The following is an 18,267-nucleotide window of genomic DNA, read 5'->3' as shown; positions in this document are numbered from 1 at the left end:
AGATGACCGCCAAGCCTCTTGGGCGAAACTGAGAGCTAAGTATTTCCAGCGTAACGCTTGTTAATTATTGTTGTTAATCGTGCGGTCTTCTAACTGCCAACGTTTAGTTAATCGAAACAATAATACGTAATTATTGCGTTATTCCATGAACATTTGATTTATAATTATTTATATTATGACATGTCAATAATTAATTTATAGTAACCGTATTATTACTACAAATGTTTGATTTATAATTATCGCATTATTATTACGCTGTTTCGCAAATGTTCTGTTTTAAATTGTCATGTAATTATCGCTTACAGATTATTTAAGTTCGATTACTCCGATATTGCGCTACGCTCGCTTGTTCGCGAAGTGATAAAATATTTAATCAATCAATTGTCCAATAAACGACATCACGCGATCTTCGTTCGGACTATTTTCTAACTCAAAGAATAACATTGGATACAGGCGTATGCAAGGGAAGCAGGAGAAGTTTTTACTCTTCTAAAGAAGTCTTTGATAAAGAGAAACAAATTAAAACCATTTTTACAATGAAATTAACGTTATTGCTCATTTTGTGATTCACGCATTAATCATAAGAAATAAAGCATCATAAAATCATGATATATAAACACAACTAAGCCTAGTATGATCTTAATGAATATTTCAGTGTAACTTTTATGTACACATCCAATTCTGCAAATTGCCTGCCGAAATGTTTTCATTCTTGAAACGCAATTATAAACAGAACTAGAGTAATAATATCACAAATTAAATTGATAAGTAATTTAATATTGATAATAGCATTTTAGAAGGATACTAATAATTTGACTTTTTAATGAATTTGTGATTTATTAGCATCAATATTATTAAGTTACTTGTCAATTCAATTTGTGATATTACTACTCAAGTTCTATTTATGATTGCGTTTCAAGACTGAAAATGTTTCGACGCGCAGGTAGGAATTGAGATATATATAATTCACCGAAATATTCAATTAAAATCGAATTCATACCATGTAAGCTTTACTTATTTAGCTGTATATTTATAAAAAAGTTCGTTGAAGGTTCTCAAAGGCTAATTTTATTGTAAATATTTTAATATCAAGTAAATATTGAGTGAAAATGAACTGAGAAAAGATCAAATGAATGAAATGAACGTTATTTGAGCAAGGCGGATGCTTAATAATATTGTAATAATCTTGATGGCTATAATTATTTTTATGTAAATTTTTACAATTTCCAGTTCAAGAAAACAGCGCACCTATTATTTGTCGGTCTTGCAAAATAACGGTCCTACTGAAGCTGCAGTACGTAATATTACAAAGTAAATTGACAAGCAATTTAATATTGCTGATACTAATGAGCATCTTTGAAATGCTGGAAAGAGTTTATTGCAAAAAGTATTAACTCAGATCTGAGATCGACTTGAATTTCCCAAATTTCATGCAGACGTCTTACCAATTAAGACTAACAATAAGTATATACTTTAATAAGTTATAAGTTGTAAAGATATAAATTGTTATTCCTTCTAACTGAAATCCTGAGATACTCTCATAGCACCGGACATTTTGAAACGACTTAACGAGATTCAATCGATATTGGGCGCGTGTAGCGAATGGCAAAGCCTTGCGTAATAATACCAAATCCCATAAAGCAGAAATAGTGGGGGATGATATATCATGCGTATATAGTATCGGGTTTTTTCTTTTCAGCGTAAAAATTCAGTTTTATCGTGAGCTTCTGGTGAAATGAGCGATTCGCTGATACTGCGTCTCACAGAATCGCGTGCGACGAAGCGAGTCATCGTCACACGTGACTCGGATTTACGGATGGCGCTTTTAGCTTGTCTCTCCATTTTTCTGGTCGCGAGTTCCGGATTTGCGAGGGGAGATCGGAACGCTTGGTGACCGCCGAGGAGGAGGAGGAGGAGGAGAAGAGAGAAACGAGACAAAGAGCCGTCGTTCGACGTGAAAGGGAAAAAGAGAGCTTGTTGTAACAGCAGGCACTGACTTTATCGGGCTTTCGAGTTTATATATTTTTCTTTTACAAGAGGTTGCCGCCCCCGCATTTTCACGCTCTCGAATCCAACTCTCTTTCTTCTCACTCTCGATAACTTTTTCTCTCTTTCTCTCTTGTTTTCCCCGTTGCACCGTCGAACACTTGCATTCACCAGCAGCCGCCCCATTTCGTGCACTGCGCATTTATTTCAATGCCCTATCCCCGCCGAGTCTCTCTTGTATCCTCTCTATCGCGCACCCCTTTTTCGCACTTAGAAACCAACCTCTTCCGACCACTCTCCATCGGTTATTTATTTGCGATAGTACTTTTTACACCACTGGCCGCTATCGTGTCGGAACCCTTTGTTCCCTAGAGCCACCCCCGGAGCGCGATTCCTTCCTCCCTCCCAACGGGAGGTTGAAAAGCGGCGAAGATGTACGAAACGGTTGCCCAGCGGTCGTTATTAAGGTGCATCGTGAAGATGGAAAAATAATGATTTCCGTCCTTCCATGGTATTTTATATTATCGAGGAATATGGTCATCAAAGCTTCATTTGATACGTTTCTTTTTTATTTTTTTTTTTTCCTTTTGTCTTGAATCTGGTACGATGTTCGATAATGCAGCTTTCTAGGCTTGGGGCGGCTTTATCGAACTCGCTCATGAGCTCCGCTCAATTAGCTTTCCCTTCGATGCAATGACAAAAGCGTAACGACGCGTGTCCATTCTCGAGTTACTTCGTGCCTCGATTCTTGCACTTTGTATTTTTCTTTTTTTTTTTTAACGAAGCTCTTCCCTGATTTGTTAGAGTGTACATTTATTAAATATAAAAAAATCGCAAAAAATCGCACAAAATATCTTTATTGAAATTTAATTGAAAGAAATTAACAATGATCCTTCCTATATGATAAAGAGTGTGATTTATTTAATGTTACAATTACTTGGAAGTATTTGATCGATCAATTAAAAGAAATAATTTTAATTGACCAATCAAATAATGCTTCAAAGAACTCGTGCACTACAAGTGGACCATAGCCAAAGTCAAACGTACACATATAATTACTTAATTTAAATGCATATCATTATACCATAAACGGGCGATCTTATCTTATCTTACGTGAACCAATGTAGGTCTTAAAGAGCCCGATTAACGGATCCAACTAATTGGGAAAACCACCCCTCCGTTTTCACAGGGAGAGCAGAAACGCTGGACAGCCCGCGCAGACAAGCGCAGGCTCGCTCGCTCGCTCTCTCGAGCCGGTAACAACAGGAAGATTAATCGCTTTAATTTCCGAGACATGATTAATCATAATTAACAGCTTGCGTTAGTAGCAGCCTCGCAGTAGGGTGAGAGAAGCGTCGAAAGAGGAGGATGAGAAGCGCAAGCGAGGAGAAGCAACATTACGGAGAGACTGTGACAGATAATATCGAAATACGCGAAATTGAAGATAAGGCCCGAATTTGAAGGTAACATACCAACAAGCGAGGCAGAAGCTGTTAGCTTCTCTCGCAATACGTCAGCTAACACTTATTACGAATTCCTGTAATTTCATCTACAGGAATTTCCATATCAATGAGATTAATTTGATTTTGTCAAAATGAGTTTGTTTAACATTGTTTCGCGCAATTTCTTAATTTTTAACATTAACGTACGTACGCACAGACTATTAATCCAACTAGAATATATGAGTCGTAGTAATTTTGAGACATTTTTTTAATTTTTAAATAGTGTACACCGAAGGAACAATTTTGCTAAGTCTAAATATTTAACTAGCTACAGATTTAAAAAACAATTTTGTTGGACCAAAATAACTATGGAAAAAACTCAAGCATAATGAGAAAAATGACTACAAGATATCCAAAACGCGATTCCTTTTATCATTTTTCTCAAAGTTATGACGTGATAAACTTTTACTAACGGATTCGTGTGAGAAGGTAAAATATTGAAAATAATTATTCGTCTAATAGAAAAAAGTTAAATTTTGTTCCACAATATTATTATATTATATTTATGCTAATTATAAGTTCAACTATTGTAATTTGTTACATAGCTGAAAACTTTTAAAGGTTGGTTGTTCCATCTTTGGATAAACTATGTGATAACTTATTTAATGGATGAACAAAAGAGTAATAAAATAAAAGAGTAAGAAAGTGAAAAAAAACTGAAGTTTCAAAAAATAGAACAATGCAGTCTATATCTTTTTCCATAACTAGTAGATAACAGAAAGGTGAGTCTAAAGGATTCATATTTTTTTTTAGTGTCATAAGAAATGTGGATTATGAGTTAAATCATAGATTGAAATTTCGCGAAATCTATTAAAGATTATAAAAAGTGTCTCGTCGTACGCGCATCATATAAACGGTTTATTCATTGTCTGCTCTTCTTAAACTAATGGCGCTCTGCAAATCGCTATTGTTGGAGAGAGTAGCATGTTGCGGAGGTTTCGCGTTGCCGCGCGAAATCTTAGGTATTCTCATACAATAGAACATCGTGTAAAAGTTACGCGAAGCCCCAGCGGCTCTACGCCCACGAATCCTCAAACGCAGTGGCAGACTTACGTTTAAATATTCAGGTCTAAAGATGTAAAATTATGCCGCGGAGAACGTGAACTGTACCCAAAGCGGAGTAAGACTTAAGACATTGACTGGAACGGGAAGCAACTTTGAAAATTTCGTATTCCTAGGGAGTCTTAGTGTATATCCGCCTTTTAGGGCAAAGTACAAGGCAAACTTGAGACAGAGGCCACCCTGTCTGTTTACTTCAATAATGTCGTATTAACATATGAAAATAAAAGTAAGATATGGTGTGCGAGATAATTCTATAGAAATCTATAAAATTTTATATCAAGATGATCCAAATTCAGATTGATGAGACTAAATCTAATTAAATAAGAGAAATTTTTACTCCTGAAAATTTTACTCCTGTATTTTTATTCATCTATAGGAATTTTGATGTCAATGAAGTTAATTTGATTTTGATATTATTAATATGACTATTAAGAAATGCTTTCATCAATACAGATTTTAATTTGTTAAATTTGATCGAATTTCACTCTGATTTTATTAAATGATTTATTAAATTTTCTTAATTATGAGTAATAAAATAAAAAACTAATAATAATCTATTTGGATCAGATAAATTATTTTAAAATCAAATTCTCATAAAATGAAGAATGCTAATTTTACAATTATTTTATATTTTTACAAATTTGATTTCCAATCGTATGTAATTAAAAAATTAATATAGATGAGAATTCTTGTAATCAAGGAATCGGTATTGGATTATTATGGTAAAGTTAGAAAATGCAGATAAAGTTTGAGAAAACAATCTTGTTATCACTGAGAATGACATTTCAAGAGAGTGCGATAAATGACCATTAACTGTCGGAATTGTTTATAGTAATTGCTGAGGAAAAAAAAACGCAAGTAAGAGAATACAAGGAGAAAGGAAAGAGGATGCGATATAATCCGATGAAAGGAGGTCAAGAGCCGGTTGGTTAGAATGAATAATATCCTAACACATGCGGCGAACAGTTTCAACCCCGCGGCGCTTCATTTAGCACACGCTCGCGCCCCCTTCTCGCATTCTCCTTTTCTCTCATCTATTCCTGCAGAGAAGGCAGTGTTTTTCGCAAATTAAGAGATTCGCAATAATGGCCTTAATGGTAGCCGTAAGACTAGCAGCTGAAAATTACGTTGCCACTTAAATGCGATTATTTATTGCCTAATTTACTATTACTGCCGACAGGACAGCCCCGTGTACTTTGGTACACCGACTCGTTATAGCATTATGGCTCGTTGTGTACTCATAATTAATTTTTTCCTATCTTCATTCTTTTCTTTCCTTTCTTTCCTCCTCTTTACTCTTCATCTCTCGATTATCCATACAGCTGAGGTTGAAAACTGCGAGAGACGTGTAGGAAATTTTATGAGCTTTCTACAATAAACCATTAGTAATAGATTAGAAGTTCTGCAGGAACGAATTGTGTGAAACGAGTAATGTGTCATAAAACAATAACAAATCAGTGATTGCATGGAGATGATCAAATTCCATTTATGAATTATGAATTAAACGTATAATTAGATAACGTTATGACTAATCAATCAAATATGAATACAAGTCAGTATTCATAGATCGGTATAGTCCATTCTTATTTCTGATTTCAAGATTATTTTAAGTATAATGTCTTAAGATGCTAATGAAGGTACTAATATTGCTCTGTGCATTGTTCGTGCCATCTGAAAATTGCACTTAAATATAAGACTCGATTTTGAATACAAGCTATATTGTCTTGTTGTTTGCTTTGAGAGTTATCATCCTTTTGATTGTTTGAAATATGTATTTATGACGTAGTTTAATATTTATTCTAGATATAAATTTTCCAAGATTAATGATTATTATTTAATTAATTTATGACTTACCATTAGTGTTATATGAGTGGAAACTAACAGCTTATTGTGAAAAGCCCATTATGCGTAAAAATTGATTAAGTAATCGCGTGGAAAAAAGAAGGTAGCAATTAGCAATAACGTTTATATCTTTCTTGAGTTCGATATTAAATCCTAAAACCTAAAAAGAAAGCTTAGCTGAAGTTATTCATAATATATTTTGGCACGGAGTACTTTTGTCTCCCTGGATCACACGGTGATTTGTGTGCATAAGCACAAACGAAGATTACAATTTAAAAAGGATTTTGAGAGACGAGAGAAAATCGACAGTTAATAAAAGCGTCGGAATCTCAACGCCGGACTGAGATGTCGAGGATCAGGAGCGTTATATGAAGTCTTAAGCTTCGCCAGCGAGAGTCTTTGGGGCGGTTGCTACTCTGCTACTGCTGCGGCTGATGCCCGATCGAAAAGTATTTCTCATTTAGCCTTTCAGGCTGCTCTCAGGATTACCCCTCGACCGATCCCACTTTCCACCGCCTATCACCGTCCCCCCCTTCACTTGCACACGTCTACCGAAGACATCAATAACGCCGGCTCCAAAGTTTTGCCCCGCTTCAAAGTGTTTCTCCTACCTTCTTCTCACCTCCCACTTTCTTTTTCCTGCATTTTTTATCGCTCACGTCCGATGGTCCGGGAAGCAATGAACTTTGCTCAAAAAATGACAAACGAGCGTTCGCAAGAAGTGGCGGGAAGCTGCAGCGAACGGTGAACGGAAACCAGAGCACAACCGCGGGACGGAAATCTATCGGGTTTGTTTCTAAATCTATCGTAACATGGAATTTCCTGGATAATCTTCCAACTACGTTTTCCTTATTAAAATCGATCATTTATAAATTTTCAATTAAAGGGCTTATCAGCAACAGTGGGCTGACTCATATTTTGCAAAAACTGTCTCATAAATTTTTTTTATCATAAATTAATTATGGAGGACGCTGAAACAGATTACTAGAATGTCAAAACTTTTTGCAACATTGCTCATCATGCTTGAGCTTCCTAAGTAATTGTTTTGATGGTCCAACGAAATTATTTTCAAATCTGTGTGTATCTAGTTAAATTTTTAGAATTTAATCGAAACGTTAAAAGAGCAGTAGGAATCAGCGGTACACAAAGTATTAGCAATAAATTACTTTAATCACGTACAATTATTACTTTAATCACGTATGTTCTCTTTCGGACGTTTCGGCTACAGGTTTTTAGCCATTTTCAACAGAAAAAAATCGAACATTTTAATTGTAATTCATTATATATGTATTCTGGAGTATTGTTATAAGTAACACAAACTTTCATAAGTAACAATAGAAAATAATAAACTATGCATGACACAATTTATTTTTTCCGTTGTTACAAAATGTGAATTAGCCTACTGTTGCAGTACATGGACAATGATTTTACTAAAGTCTCTAATAATTTAAATACAGATCTGAAAATAATTTTGATGAAAATTACGTAGGAAACTCAAGTATGATGAGCAATATTTCAAAAAATTTTGATATTTTAACAATTAGTTTCATTGTTCTCCATAATTATTTTATAATCTAACAAGATCATTTTTATATCTGTATCTAGTTAAATTTTAGATACATCAGCAAAATCGTCCTTTTCGTGTAAGCCTTCGATTATCTTTTGGAAATACCAGCGTTTTTATGCGATTAAAAATTTTCCTTTATCAGGTAAAATTTGATTTTCTTTCTCGCGTACTATTCGATGATTTCTGCAGAATGGATCACTACCATTTGCATTTACAATCGCGCAAAGGCAGGTCGCGAAACGTAGCAGAGTAGGAAATACCGGCAAGATCGAAATTCGAGCTAACAAGAGGTAGTCGGATGAGAGATCAGGCGTTCGAAAAGAGAAACCAAGAATTGAGGGAGCATTTGAAGGGACTGCATCAAGTAGATCAAACTGTTGGTTGCCCTCACGGGGACCAGAGAGAACCACCGAGAACCCGAATGAAAAAAATCTCTTAACCAAATGATGTGAAAGAAAGATCCATGGCTGCGAAAGGAAAAGGAGAAGCGAAAAACGGAGTGGTGGACAGGAAGGAAAGCTTTCTGAAATTTTAAGCTCCTCCGAAAAGAATAGCCGATAAGAGGTTGGAACGAACATGCTCGCGGCGAGAGCGGGGCAAATAAAAAGTTCTGCAAATTTGAGTGGTGGTTTTAACGCCGATGTACGAACCACCGTGGCTGACCGCCGATAAAACCGCTCTTCCTGCCCTCCTCCCCCGGAGGCCGAAGGCGATCCCGGCTACGATCGATTGTAATTAAATGGAAACGCTTTTACGTCCACGATGGGCTCGTTACGCTTATCGCTCCATTTTCTCCCTTTTTTTTTTATCACGAAATAATATTTTAATTATTACAGCCGCGACGCGCGACGTCAAGCGCGGATTTAGCGACGATAAAATCGCCTTGCTGATGGAACAACGATTTCTTAACGTGAAAGATAAAATCCGTTGCTTAAATATAAATTTGCTTTTTTCTAGTACAAATCTGTGCGAGACTTTTTTTTCCTCCATTCCAATGTCATTACAATTTTGGCGAGTGTCATTTATCGCAAAGTAAATGCAAAAATAAATGTGCTTTTTAAACGCTTTTCATTTTTCAGCAACTAAATTGCAGCTAACGTTAAACAAAACTGGTAGAATCCTGCACTTTACAAAATGTACGTGGTGGTTTTAACGCCATTGGTGTTAAATATAATTCTCACTGTATTGCTGATATAAATATCAGTGTGAATTTAACGCCATGAGTTTTAAATCATAGTGTTAAATTCTCATATTTTTAGAGTGTTCTTTAATCGAAAAAAATGAAATAACATCATATATACAGAGTAAACTGTCAATCACGTGCAAAATATAAATAAAAAATATTAATAAATAATAAAAAGAGAAATAGAGGAATAATTAATAAAAGGCATAAGCATTACAAAAGATAACTTTTTCAAAAGCAAATAAGCTCTCCTCGAACAAGAAAGATTTACTTTACAATCTCGACTTGCTATTTAAAGAAAAATTAGTCGTTTCTTTGTTGTAAACCACAATTTCCTTCCTATATTAATTAATAAAAAAAAAACTAATCATGTACAATATATTTTTATACAAAACCAAATAATTTTATTTAAATTTGTACAAAGTTGCGCACGACGATGTGACTACATTACACAGCACAACAATGCGATATGTTTTACCTTTTTTTTTTAATGCGTTTATCGTTTTCTCTTATAATGTATAATATGCACTACATTTTATAGTGGTAATTGTATTAATATCATGTATGTACAGCACGATATATCTAGAAATTCATGTATACGATTCTTATCAAGAAAAAAATTTCTATATACAGCTTTGTGCAGTACATCAGGGACACGCGTAAGTATTCATGTAATTCTGTAACATTAATTGTAGAAATTCTGTACGTCTGCCCACGATTAAATTAATTGAACTTGAAACTAGTTTGAAGTTCTGAAACGACTTTACTGAATGTCAGACTCGAGCATAAGTCCAGATGATAAGATTAAACAATTAATTCACATACTCAAAAGATAATTTTTTGGTTGACACCTTTCACCGATATTATATATTTTGGTATCGACAATGGCTACTCAAGGTCCAGCGGATCCATGTTCTCGGCAAGTAGTAATACCGCAAATGCGGTCAGCCGCCAGTCCAGATTCTGATGGAAATTGCCGGCCGCAAATCCAGATTTCCACGAGAATCGCGAAACACGACCGACATTCTCGATGAGAAATCGTAGAATTTACGTGCCCACCACCGCCGCCGCCGCCGCCGCCGCCGCCGCCGCTTACATTAAATTAAAAGCTTAATTAACTGCGCACTGCAAGTGGCAATCAATAGCCGACGGAATTCCGTAATAAACCGCCGCCTTATTAATATGCGCGTGAAATTGGAAATAATATCAGGAGTTAGCGCGTGATAGCTGCAGGAAAAAAAAAGATTTTCGAGGCAGCTCATATAACCTAGAGAAAAAATATAATGAAAAAGAATATCGATTTATATTCAATTTGAGTTATTTCTAATCATTCCTATAAGTTGTCACTGTTTTTATTCAATATATCGTTAATTTAATTGACTAAAATAAGTACACGGGGAGAATTTTTTTTTAGAATTTATCTTGAAAATATGACAGTCGTGAGACAATATTGTATTTCAAAGAATTTTAATGTAAATCTCTCTCATTCATTAATAAAATTACAATAAAGTATAAATTAAGTTTGATCAATTTTACTAAAGTGCATAGTAAAAATCTTTAAAAATATTGTATCACAACTACCATGTTTTTGAGGTAAATTGTAAAAAAAAATTCTCTCCATGTAAAATTAAACAGTTGAAAATTAAAAATAGTCTTCATATACTCGCTTGTACAAAGTCCTACTCGCTTGTACAAAATCTCGTAAACTATAAGTATAATGTATTTAACAGTGGTGTTATATCTTTTTTTATTGAAATTTTTAGATTTTATATTGAGACATTTTCTCTCGTTACACGTAAATTTTCAAGAATTGCTGAATTGCTCTTAACGAATAGATATTTACGGTAATTAAATAAAGCGCTAAATGGTCGTATTATCGAAATGATATAAAAACTAGGATCAATCGCTGCACGTGTTGCAACAATACTACGATTGTCACGCACGATTTCAATCAAAATAACCGCGGTGTCAGCGTCGTCTGTATGTGCAAGCAAATATCCATTGCAAAAGTTGACTCGGGACAAGCCAATGCGTGACCCACTGACGTCAACCGTCAACATTGCTGTTGTTTTCAGAGATGTCGACGACTAGTTTTACGTCATAACTTCTCGTTACGGCCGATATTCCGAACAAGGTTATTCATATCTACGCAATTTTTTCCCTCCCAGAGTTTATCAAGACCCCCCCTGGATACCCTAGTTTGATATAAAAATAGCAATGAACATTGCGACAACCGACTGTCGCAATGACGAAGTGTGATAACACCATACAGAACATTCTATTTAATATAGCGTACTGTAATATTACAAATATATCTTAATAATATGTCTTCAGTTAAAGCCAATTTAATTAATTGTAAGCCATTATAACAGTAAACGAATTTTTAATAAAGATTTTAATTAATATAATATATTTTTTATTGCGGATTTTCGATGGAATTACATATTTAAAGATTCGTAAAGAATAATTGTTAAAAAAGAAAGATATGTAAAAATTTACATACAAAACAATATTTCAAACAATTCATTTTTAGCTAAGTTGTAGAAATACTTCAAATGACTATTCCTGGGTTGAATACAGCAAAAAATTTATTGCAAAATTTACTTTAACTTATTAATATTCAAATCAAATACTGTTCTATTTAAAACCAGATGCAGAACGATCTATATAGACAAGAGTAGAATGTAGAGCAAAGGTGCCGAATTTAAACGCACGAGCCTGCTGTGTCAATAGCGATAACGATGTATGTACCGATTATGGCAACCGTTTTATCGCTGAGAGCGCCCAGATTCTTTAGACGATAAATTATGTATGAGCTCTGTCGCGAAGCTTACCGGGCGAAGGGTAAAGGACAAAGGGCGAGGGGTAGTACATACGAGACAAGAATACATATTTATTCATTCAACGGGCGCATATTTTTTTGCATAATGCAGTTCTCGCGCGGTGCTCCGATCTCGTCTGACGTCGTCTGAAATATCGGAAGTAATTTCTCGCGAAGAAAAACGAAGTAAAAAGAAGAAAAAAAGAGGGAGGGGGAGGGAAAAAAGAAGAAAGAAAGCGCGATGTTCTTATGTGCCGCGGAAAATGATAACTCGAGACGAATAATCGCGAAGGAGACGCGAGTTTATGGGAAACGACGCTGCTAAAGAGACGCATAATTATCATAGTTACTCGCAATCATGGCGGGCGCCGAATTGTTAAAGTGTTGAGCGGCGAGGAATTCTGGACGGGCTCAAAACCAGCTCGTGAATTTAGGAAATTCAAGCTGCATGGACACACACGAAAAAAACTCGCCGGAATTAATCACCACCTACTAAAATAGCTGAACTGCGTGACATAGTTGCATCTCTCTTCCTCCCCCCCCCCCTCCATCCCCCTTCTCTCTTCCTGTCAACAAAATGTAAGACTAAATATTTACGAGAGCAGATGTTTTATATAATTAATATAATTTACTTCATTCGTAATGTGCATTAATATTTGATGTTTTACATGAATTTGCACTTAAATTATTTTCGATGCTTCAATCATACTTTATCATATTTTACACACAGAACGATTTTGCTGAAGAATCTAAATTTAACTAGATATAGACATAGATCTAAAAATAATTTTATTGGACTGTCAAAATACGTAATTATACATGACACTTAAGCATAATTAATGGACAATATTATAAAAAATCTAGATAGTAATTGGCTCAAGCCATATAATTATTTTAATGATCTAATAAAATTATTCTTATATCTGTATCTATAACTATATTTTTACTTTTTATTTTAACAAACTATTCTTTTCAATGCAATAATAAAACGTTTAAAAATAGACAAGTGATACCTACATAAATTATTATAATTCATTATATATATGTGCGTTTAAAGTACTTTTTTTATCTTATATATCAGAAATGTTTCCCATTTCGCAATGTCAAGTATTTTGGCCCTATTTGAAATTTTGACAAGCAAGATTTAACAATAAACACGTGTTAACACATACCATTTTGATCACAACTAAGATCAACTATTTGATCAATGGTCGCACGTCGAGGCAGCTCAAGCCTAACTTATAATATCAGAAAGTATGCGCCCTATGCGCCAAACCTTGCGGCTAACTAAATATTTGACCATACTGTAAGCAGATCTGTTAAAATTGTCCGGTATTCCACCCTCAAAATAGTTAACAATAATCGATAGACCGCTATTTTGAAACAAAGTGATGACAGTGCATTGTTGCGAAATTGTACGAAGACACTCCACGCGCGTTTCACTAATCCTATCGCCATATAGTATAATATATATATTAATGATGGAGCAGTGTGCCTAACAGATTTTATTATTTTAAACAAAATATTAAATTGTTTCTATAATAAATAATGAATGAATAAATATATAATTTCAATAGATAGTAAATTATATTTAATAATAAAATATTACGTTATTTTTAATAAATAATTAGTAAATAAATATATATTTAGCTTCAATAAATGGTAAATTATTTATTAATAAAATTTATTAAATTTATTAAATTATGTTATTATATGTGTGTCAAATTTTCCAGATTTGCCTCTTCTTTTAAACAAGAAAATAAACGTTTTTTTCGTTTCTTTAATCTGGATTTTAAGTCACGTCAAGTTTCGCGAGTGTATAATGCTCGGACCAAGCTCAATGCTTAATATTTACTATCCGGGCCACGTTATAATAGTTATGACACGATGGATCGGAGTAATAATACGGCCGGCATGCCGGTACTCTCAGTCATATTTCATGTTCTTAATACAGTTCCAACATATTATATACTTCGTCGCCGCCCGAGGCAGGCGTCTCTTTTCCGGGTCTCAAAAGTTACCAATAATTTTACGTAATCAACAACTTCAACGCATTATCTCGTTCCGCAATTTCTTAATGCGCGACCTGCAAGTTTGACATTAAACATGACGATCGGCGACACTGTTATCGAATTATTGGAAAAACAGGCATTAATTGTTTTTGCCTCAAACGATTAATAGTTGGATACGTTTAGTAGAAAAAGGCAACTATTGTAAAATTCATTAATGATTAATTTTACTCTTAATATCTTATTGAATCCAAATGTATAAGCCAATTACATTAAAGAATTTTACAACAGCAAAGCTATTTTTTTTACTGCCAATGTCTTCTAATTCTGAGAGAAGAGACATCATATTATAAACTGATTGTATAATTTGTAAAACTTCGATGTTATTGCATGAGAGATCGAAATATTGTAACATTAATAATTCCAAAAGTCTTGAAAAAATATTTTCAAAAAACAACAAATAAAAATAAAGAAAAGCAATTTTATTAATAATTATTTTAAATTGGATATGCATGGATACCAATTTATCAAAAAAGAACTATAGTGTAAGCATGTAAATAAACTTAGCAAGATTAATTTTATAATGAACATGAATTTTATAATATTTAAACTGTATAATATTTAAATGTATAATATGATATGCTTGTGACAAGATTATCGTTCAAATGGAAATTTAATTTTGTGTATGATATGTAGAATGACATTCGTACACAGCTAATACATTTTCAATAAGAATCAAAGATGAAAACGGATTAAAAGCAAATAAATAATTCATTATTTTATTATTTATATATCTCCAACTCTATACAATCTGCTAATATACACCGAATAAATGGATTCGTGGAGCCATCTTCTGTCCATTTGAAATTATTCCAACAAAATTTGCCCCTCTGCCGATAACATTGACTAGTCATTTTCTTCTACAGAAATAATTACAAAAAATACAAATAATATAATATCATTAATAATAATATTATTGCGTCGCAAATATGCAAGCTTTTTTCTGTCCAGTATTAATAATGAATATTGCATCAGAAACCAAAGTTGTGCATTTACACATAAAATAATAATAACATCTACATCTATGTGTATGTAATATAAACTATACATATGTTTTACTTGTTATTTATATGTATAAACAAAAATTTATCATCGAAGCCTATATTGTCTAAATTATATATGTGTGTACACTAATAAAAGTCAGATTATTAATATATATTAATAATCATATACTATTTTAATAATTATAATAATTTACATATTTTATATTGCTTGTGTGATTGTTCATATAAAAAATATTCGAGTAAATTTAATATAAATAATATGTACACATTTTTTTAATATAAACTCTTGAAATTTAAAAAATATATGGCACAATCTTATAATAACTATAATTTATATCGACAGTCGAGAAATTCACATCTCATATATCCAACAGTCGTAATAATGTCTGTACTTTTCTCAATCCAATTATTCTCAATCCAACCAAGACTTACTTGAGAACAATGAAAATTTACTTGGAACTAGTCTAGCTTTATTTTATAATATCTCATCAATGAATGTAACATGCATAACGTTCCGTTCGATAAATTCAATTATGCGTTTCGCGGACTCGCCTGTTGTGGAATCTGACCGGTTCCGATTTTTCCACAGGATCTGCTCTGTAGAAGGTGGAACTGGTTGAACGGGTGCTCTAGCAGGTTTAATAGTTCTCGCATTTCTCTCGCGGTCTTCGACAGCCGATCGATTTCACAACTCCCGCGGTGATATCGACCCCCTGCGAACTAACGATTATCACAAACGACGTCAGCTGTCCGGACGTAGCGCGTTATCGCATACGCACGAGCCTCCTCGAATTGTTGTCGGGGATTTCGCACAAGCCCCCCTGCAGCGAGGGATTCCTCGTCGCCTTATCAGAATCTTTTGGCGGCATGCGGTAGCACATCAATTTCAGATTGGCTCAGATCAGCGTGTGAATTCTACGAAGCAACAATGTTCTCCTGGAGGAATGTCTTCTCCGTCGTCTCACAGAAGTTTGGGAGAAAGCTGCATTTGTCAAAAATCCGGTGAGTATGAGACTCTGGTATTCTTCTGTCAGAGACTCACGTGGATAGTTATTTTAATTTGCAAGACAGAGAGCGTATAATAAATCGTAATAACACATCCTAATATATATATATATCACTTGCTACAACAATAATGTAACTTAAAAATTGTCATTTTTCAATTTCTTACAAAAAAAAGAATAGAAACATAAAAATGAAATGTAAAAGAAAAATGGAAATATAAAAAAAAATTATTTTGGAAAGAAAAAAAAACAATATAGTTTAAAGAGTATTTTTGATTTTTATAATCAGTTATTACATTAAAACTACGTTTCAAAATTAATATTATAAAATGTTCAATGATTCAAAACATTTAAACTTATTTTCTTTGTTTCTTAATAGTATCATTTTTGTAATATATAAATGAATGAAGAATACTTATTATCAAATATCAATATATATGGAATTTATAAATATCAAATAAAAAATATTATAAATATACATTAAAAGTATTGTAGAAAAATGTAAACAGCAAAATCGAAAGGTAGTTCTATTTTTATCTTCAATTTTTATGAAGATTTCTTGCCAATATATTTAATTTTATTAATTTTATATAGTAATAATAAAAAATATTAAAAATATAATATATTTAAAAAAAATTATTTTCCACTGCTTTTAAATTATGAATCTTGTTGTTTGCAGGCAAGAAGCTGTGATCATAGACGGAACGAAAATAGCAGAACAAATTCAAGAAGAATTAAAGATGGTTATAGATACTTGTACAAATGCTGGAAAGAAAAGGCCAAAGCTGGTCGCGATATTAGTAGGAAATCATCCATCCAGCAAAGCATACATTGGTAGAAAAATGAAAGCAGCAAAGTCTATAGGTAATTTTATTTTTATTCTCAACAAATAAATAGTTTTTGCTTAAGACTCGTATTGCTAATCTTTGTTAATTACCAGGAATTGAGAGTTATACTATTCATTTGGGAGAAAACATAACACAAGCAGAACTTCTTAAGGAAATTGACAGTCTCAACAGAGATCCATCTGTTGATGGTTTTCTAGTACAATTACCGCTGCCGAAAAGCATAAATGAGAGAGAAGTATGTCAAGCGATAATTCCTAAAAAGGATGTGGACGGTTTTCATTTGGAAAACCTTGGTAATCTGACACTGGACAACAACAGTATTGTGCCAGCCACCGCCTTAGCTGTTAAAGAATTAATACTTAGAAGCAAAATCGAGACTTTCGGAAAGAATGCTGTAGTTGTGGGTAGATCAAAACATGTCGGGCTACCTATCGCGCTGTTACTTCACGCCGATGGCAAAGGTGATTGATCTACTATCAATTTGACAACATGAATATAGTTGTATTGAAGTCGTATCGAGATAACAAATTCTGACGTCACAGACTTTTAAATCGTATCACTATTGCAACATTATCTAAATTCTCGCGATTGTTTTATTTCGTAATATCAGACTGCCTATATATCTTGAGATATTTAATTCATTTTCTTTATTTCTATCAGTTCGCAGCTTCTTTATCAATTCATTTTTGTTCTTTAATAAAGAAAACTCTCGTAGAGATTAAAATGTTAATTAGAAGTATCGAACGATTATTATTTGATTTATTAATAATTAATTAATTTCTTTTATACTGATGAAATATTTGATTTTTCATGACTTTCTTTATTTTTATAGTAATTTATTTGCTTGGTCCTTTTAATGAATAAGAAATATACATAATTACATGAATTTTGCCAATTTTTTTTGTTTTTATCTTTAATTTTTCAAACCAATTGTACATCTTATTTTCTGCAGGTGAAACAGGTGCGATGGACATGACAACGACAATCTGCCATCGTCACACACCTCACACGGAGCTAGAAAAGTACACGAAGCTGGCGGATCTGATCGTAGTCGCGGCCGGGGTTCCTGGCTTGATTACTAAAGAAATGATAAAACCAGGCGCTTGCATAATTGATGTGGGTATCACCAGGGTGAAGATGGCAGACGGCAAATATCGTTTGATGGGAGATGTGGATTACGATGGCGTGAAGGACGTCGCCGGATATATCACTCCAGTTCCCGGCGGCGTAGGTCCCATGACGGTGGCAATGCTGATGAAAAATACAGTCACGGCTGCTATGAGCAATCAAGAAGACACGAAGCAATCCGATCATTTAGAAAATAGTGAGGCATTTGTATATTGACACCTATAGATATTATTTAATTTAGAAGCTCTATT

General features: G+C 33.6%; 1 protein-coding gene across 2 annotated transcripts in view; it reads left to right on the top strand.

The window, feature by feature from the left end:
• Positions 1–18,267, top strand: part of LOC108692005 (bifunctional methylenetetrahydrofolate dehydrogenase/cyclohydrolase, mitochondrial) — a 94,349-nt gene extending 76,082 nt beyond the window's left edge. Inside the window, exons 3-6 of one of the 2 annotated variants that reach the window (XM_018200076.1) lie at positions 15,626–16,038; positions 16,720–16,904; positions 16,981–17,349; positions 17,841–18,267. In XM_018200076.1, the coding sequence (XP_018055565.1) occupies positions 15,965–16,038; positions 16,720–16,904; positions 16,981–17,349; positions 17,841–18,232 (1,020 nt within the window). In that variant the 5' untranslated portion in view covers positions 15,626–15,964 and the 3' untranslated portion in view covers positions 18,233–18,267. Of the gene's footprint in view, positions 1–15,575; positions 16,039–16,719; positions 16,905–16,980; positions 17,350–17,840 lie in introns of those variants that run through there. The other variant, XM_018200077.1, reaches the window with a different exon arrangement.

The sequence above is a fragment of the Atta colombica genome, unplaced genomic scaffold, assembly GCF_001594045.1.
Source record: "Atta colombica isolate Treedump-2 unplaced genomic scaffold, Acol1.0 scaffold55, whole genome shotgun sequence".
Classification (NCBI taxonomy): Eukaryota; Metazoa; Arthropoda; class Insecta; order Hymenoptera; family Formicidae; genus Atta; species Atta colombica.
Note: the sequence above shows the minus strand (reverse complement) of the source record. Positions and strands in the feature narration are given on the sequence as shown.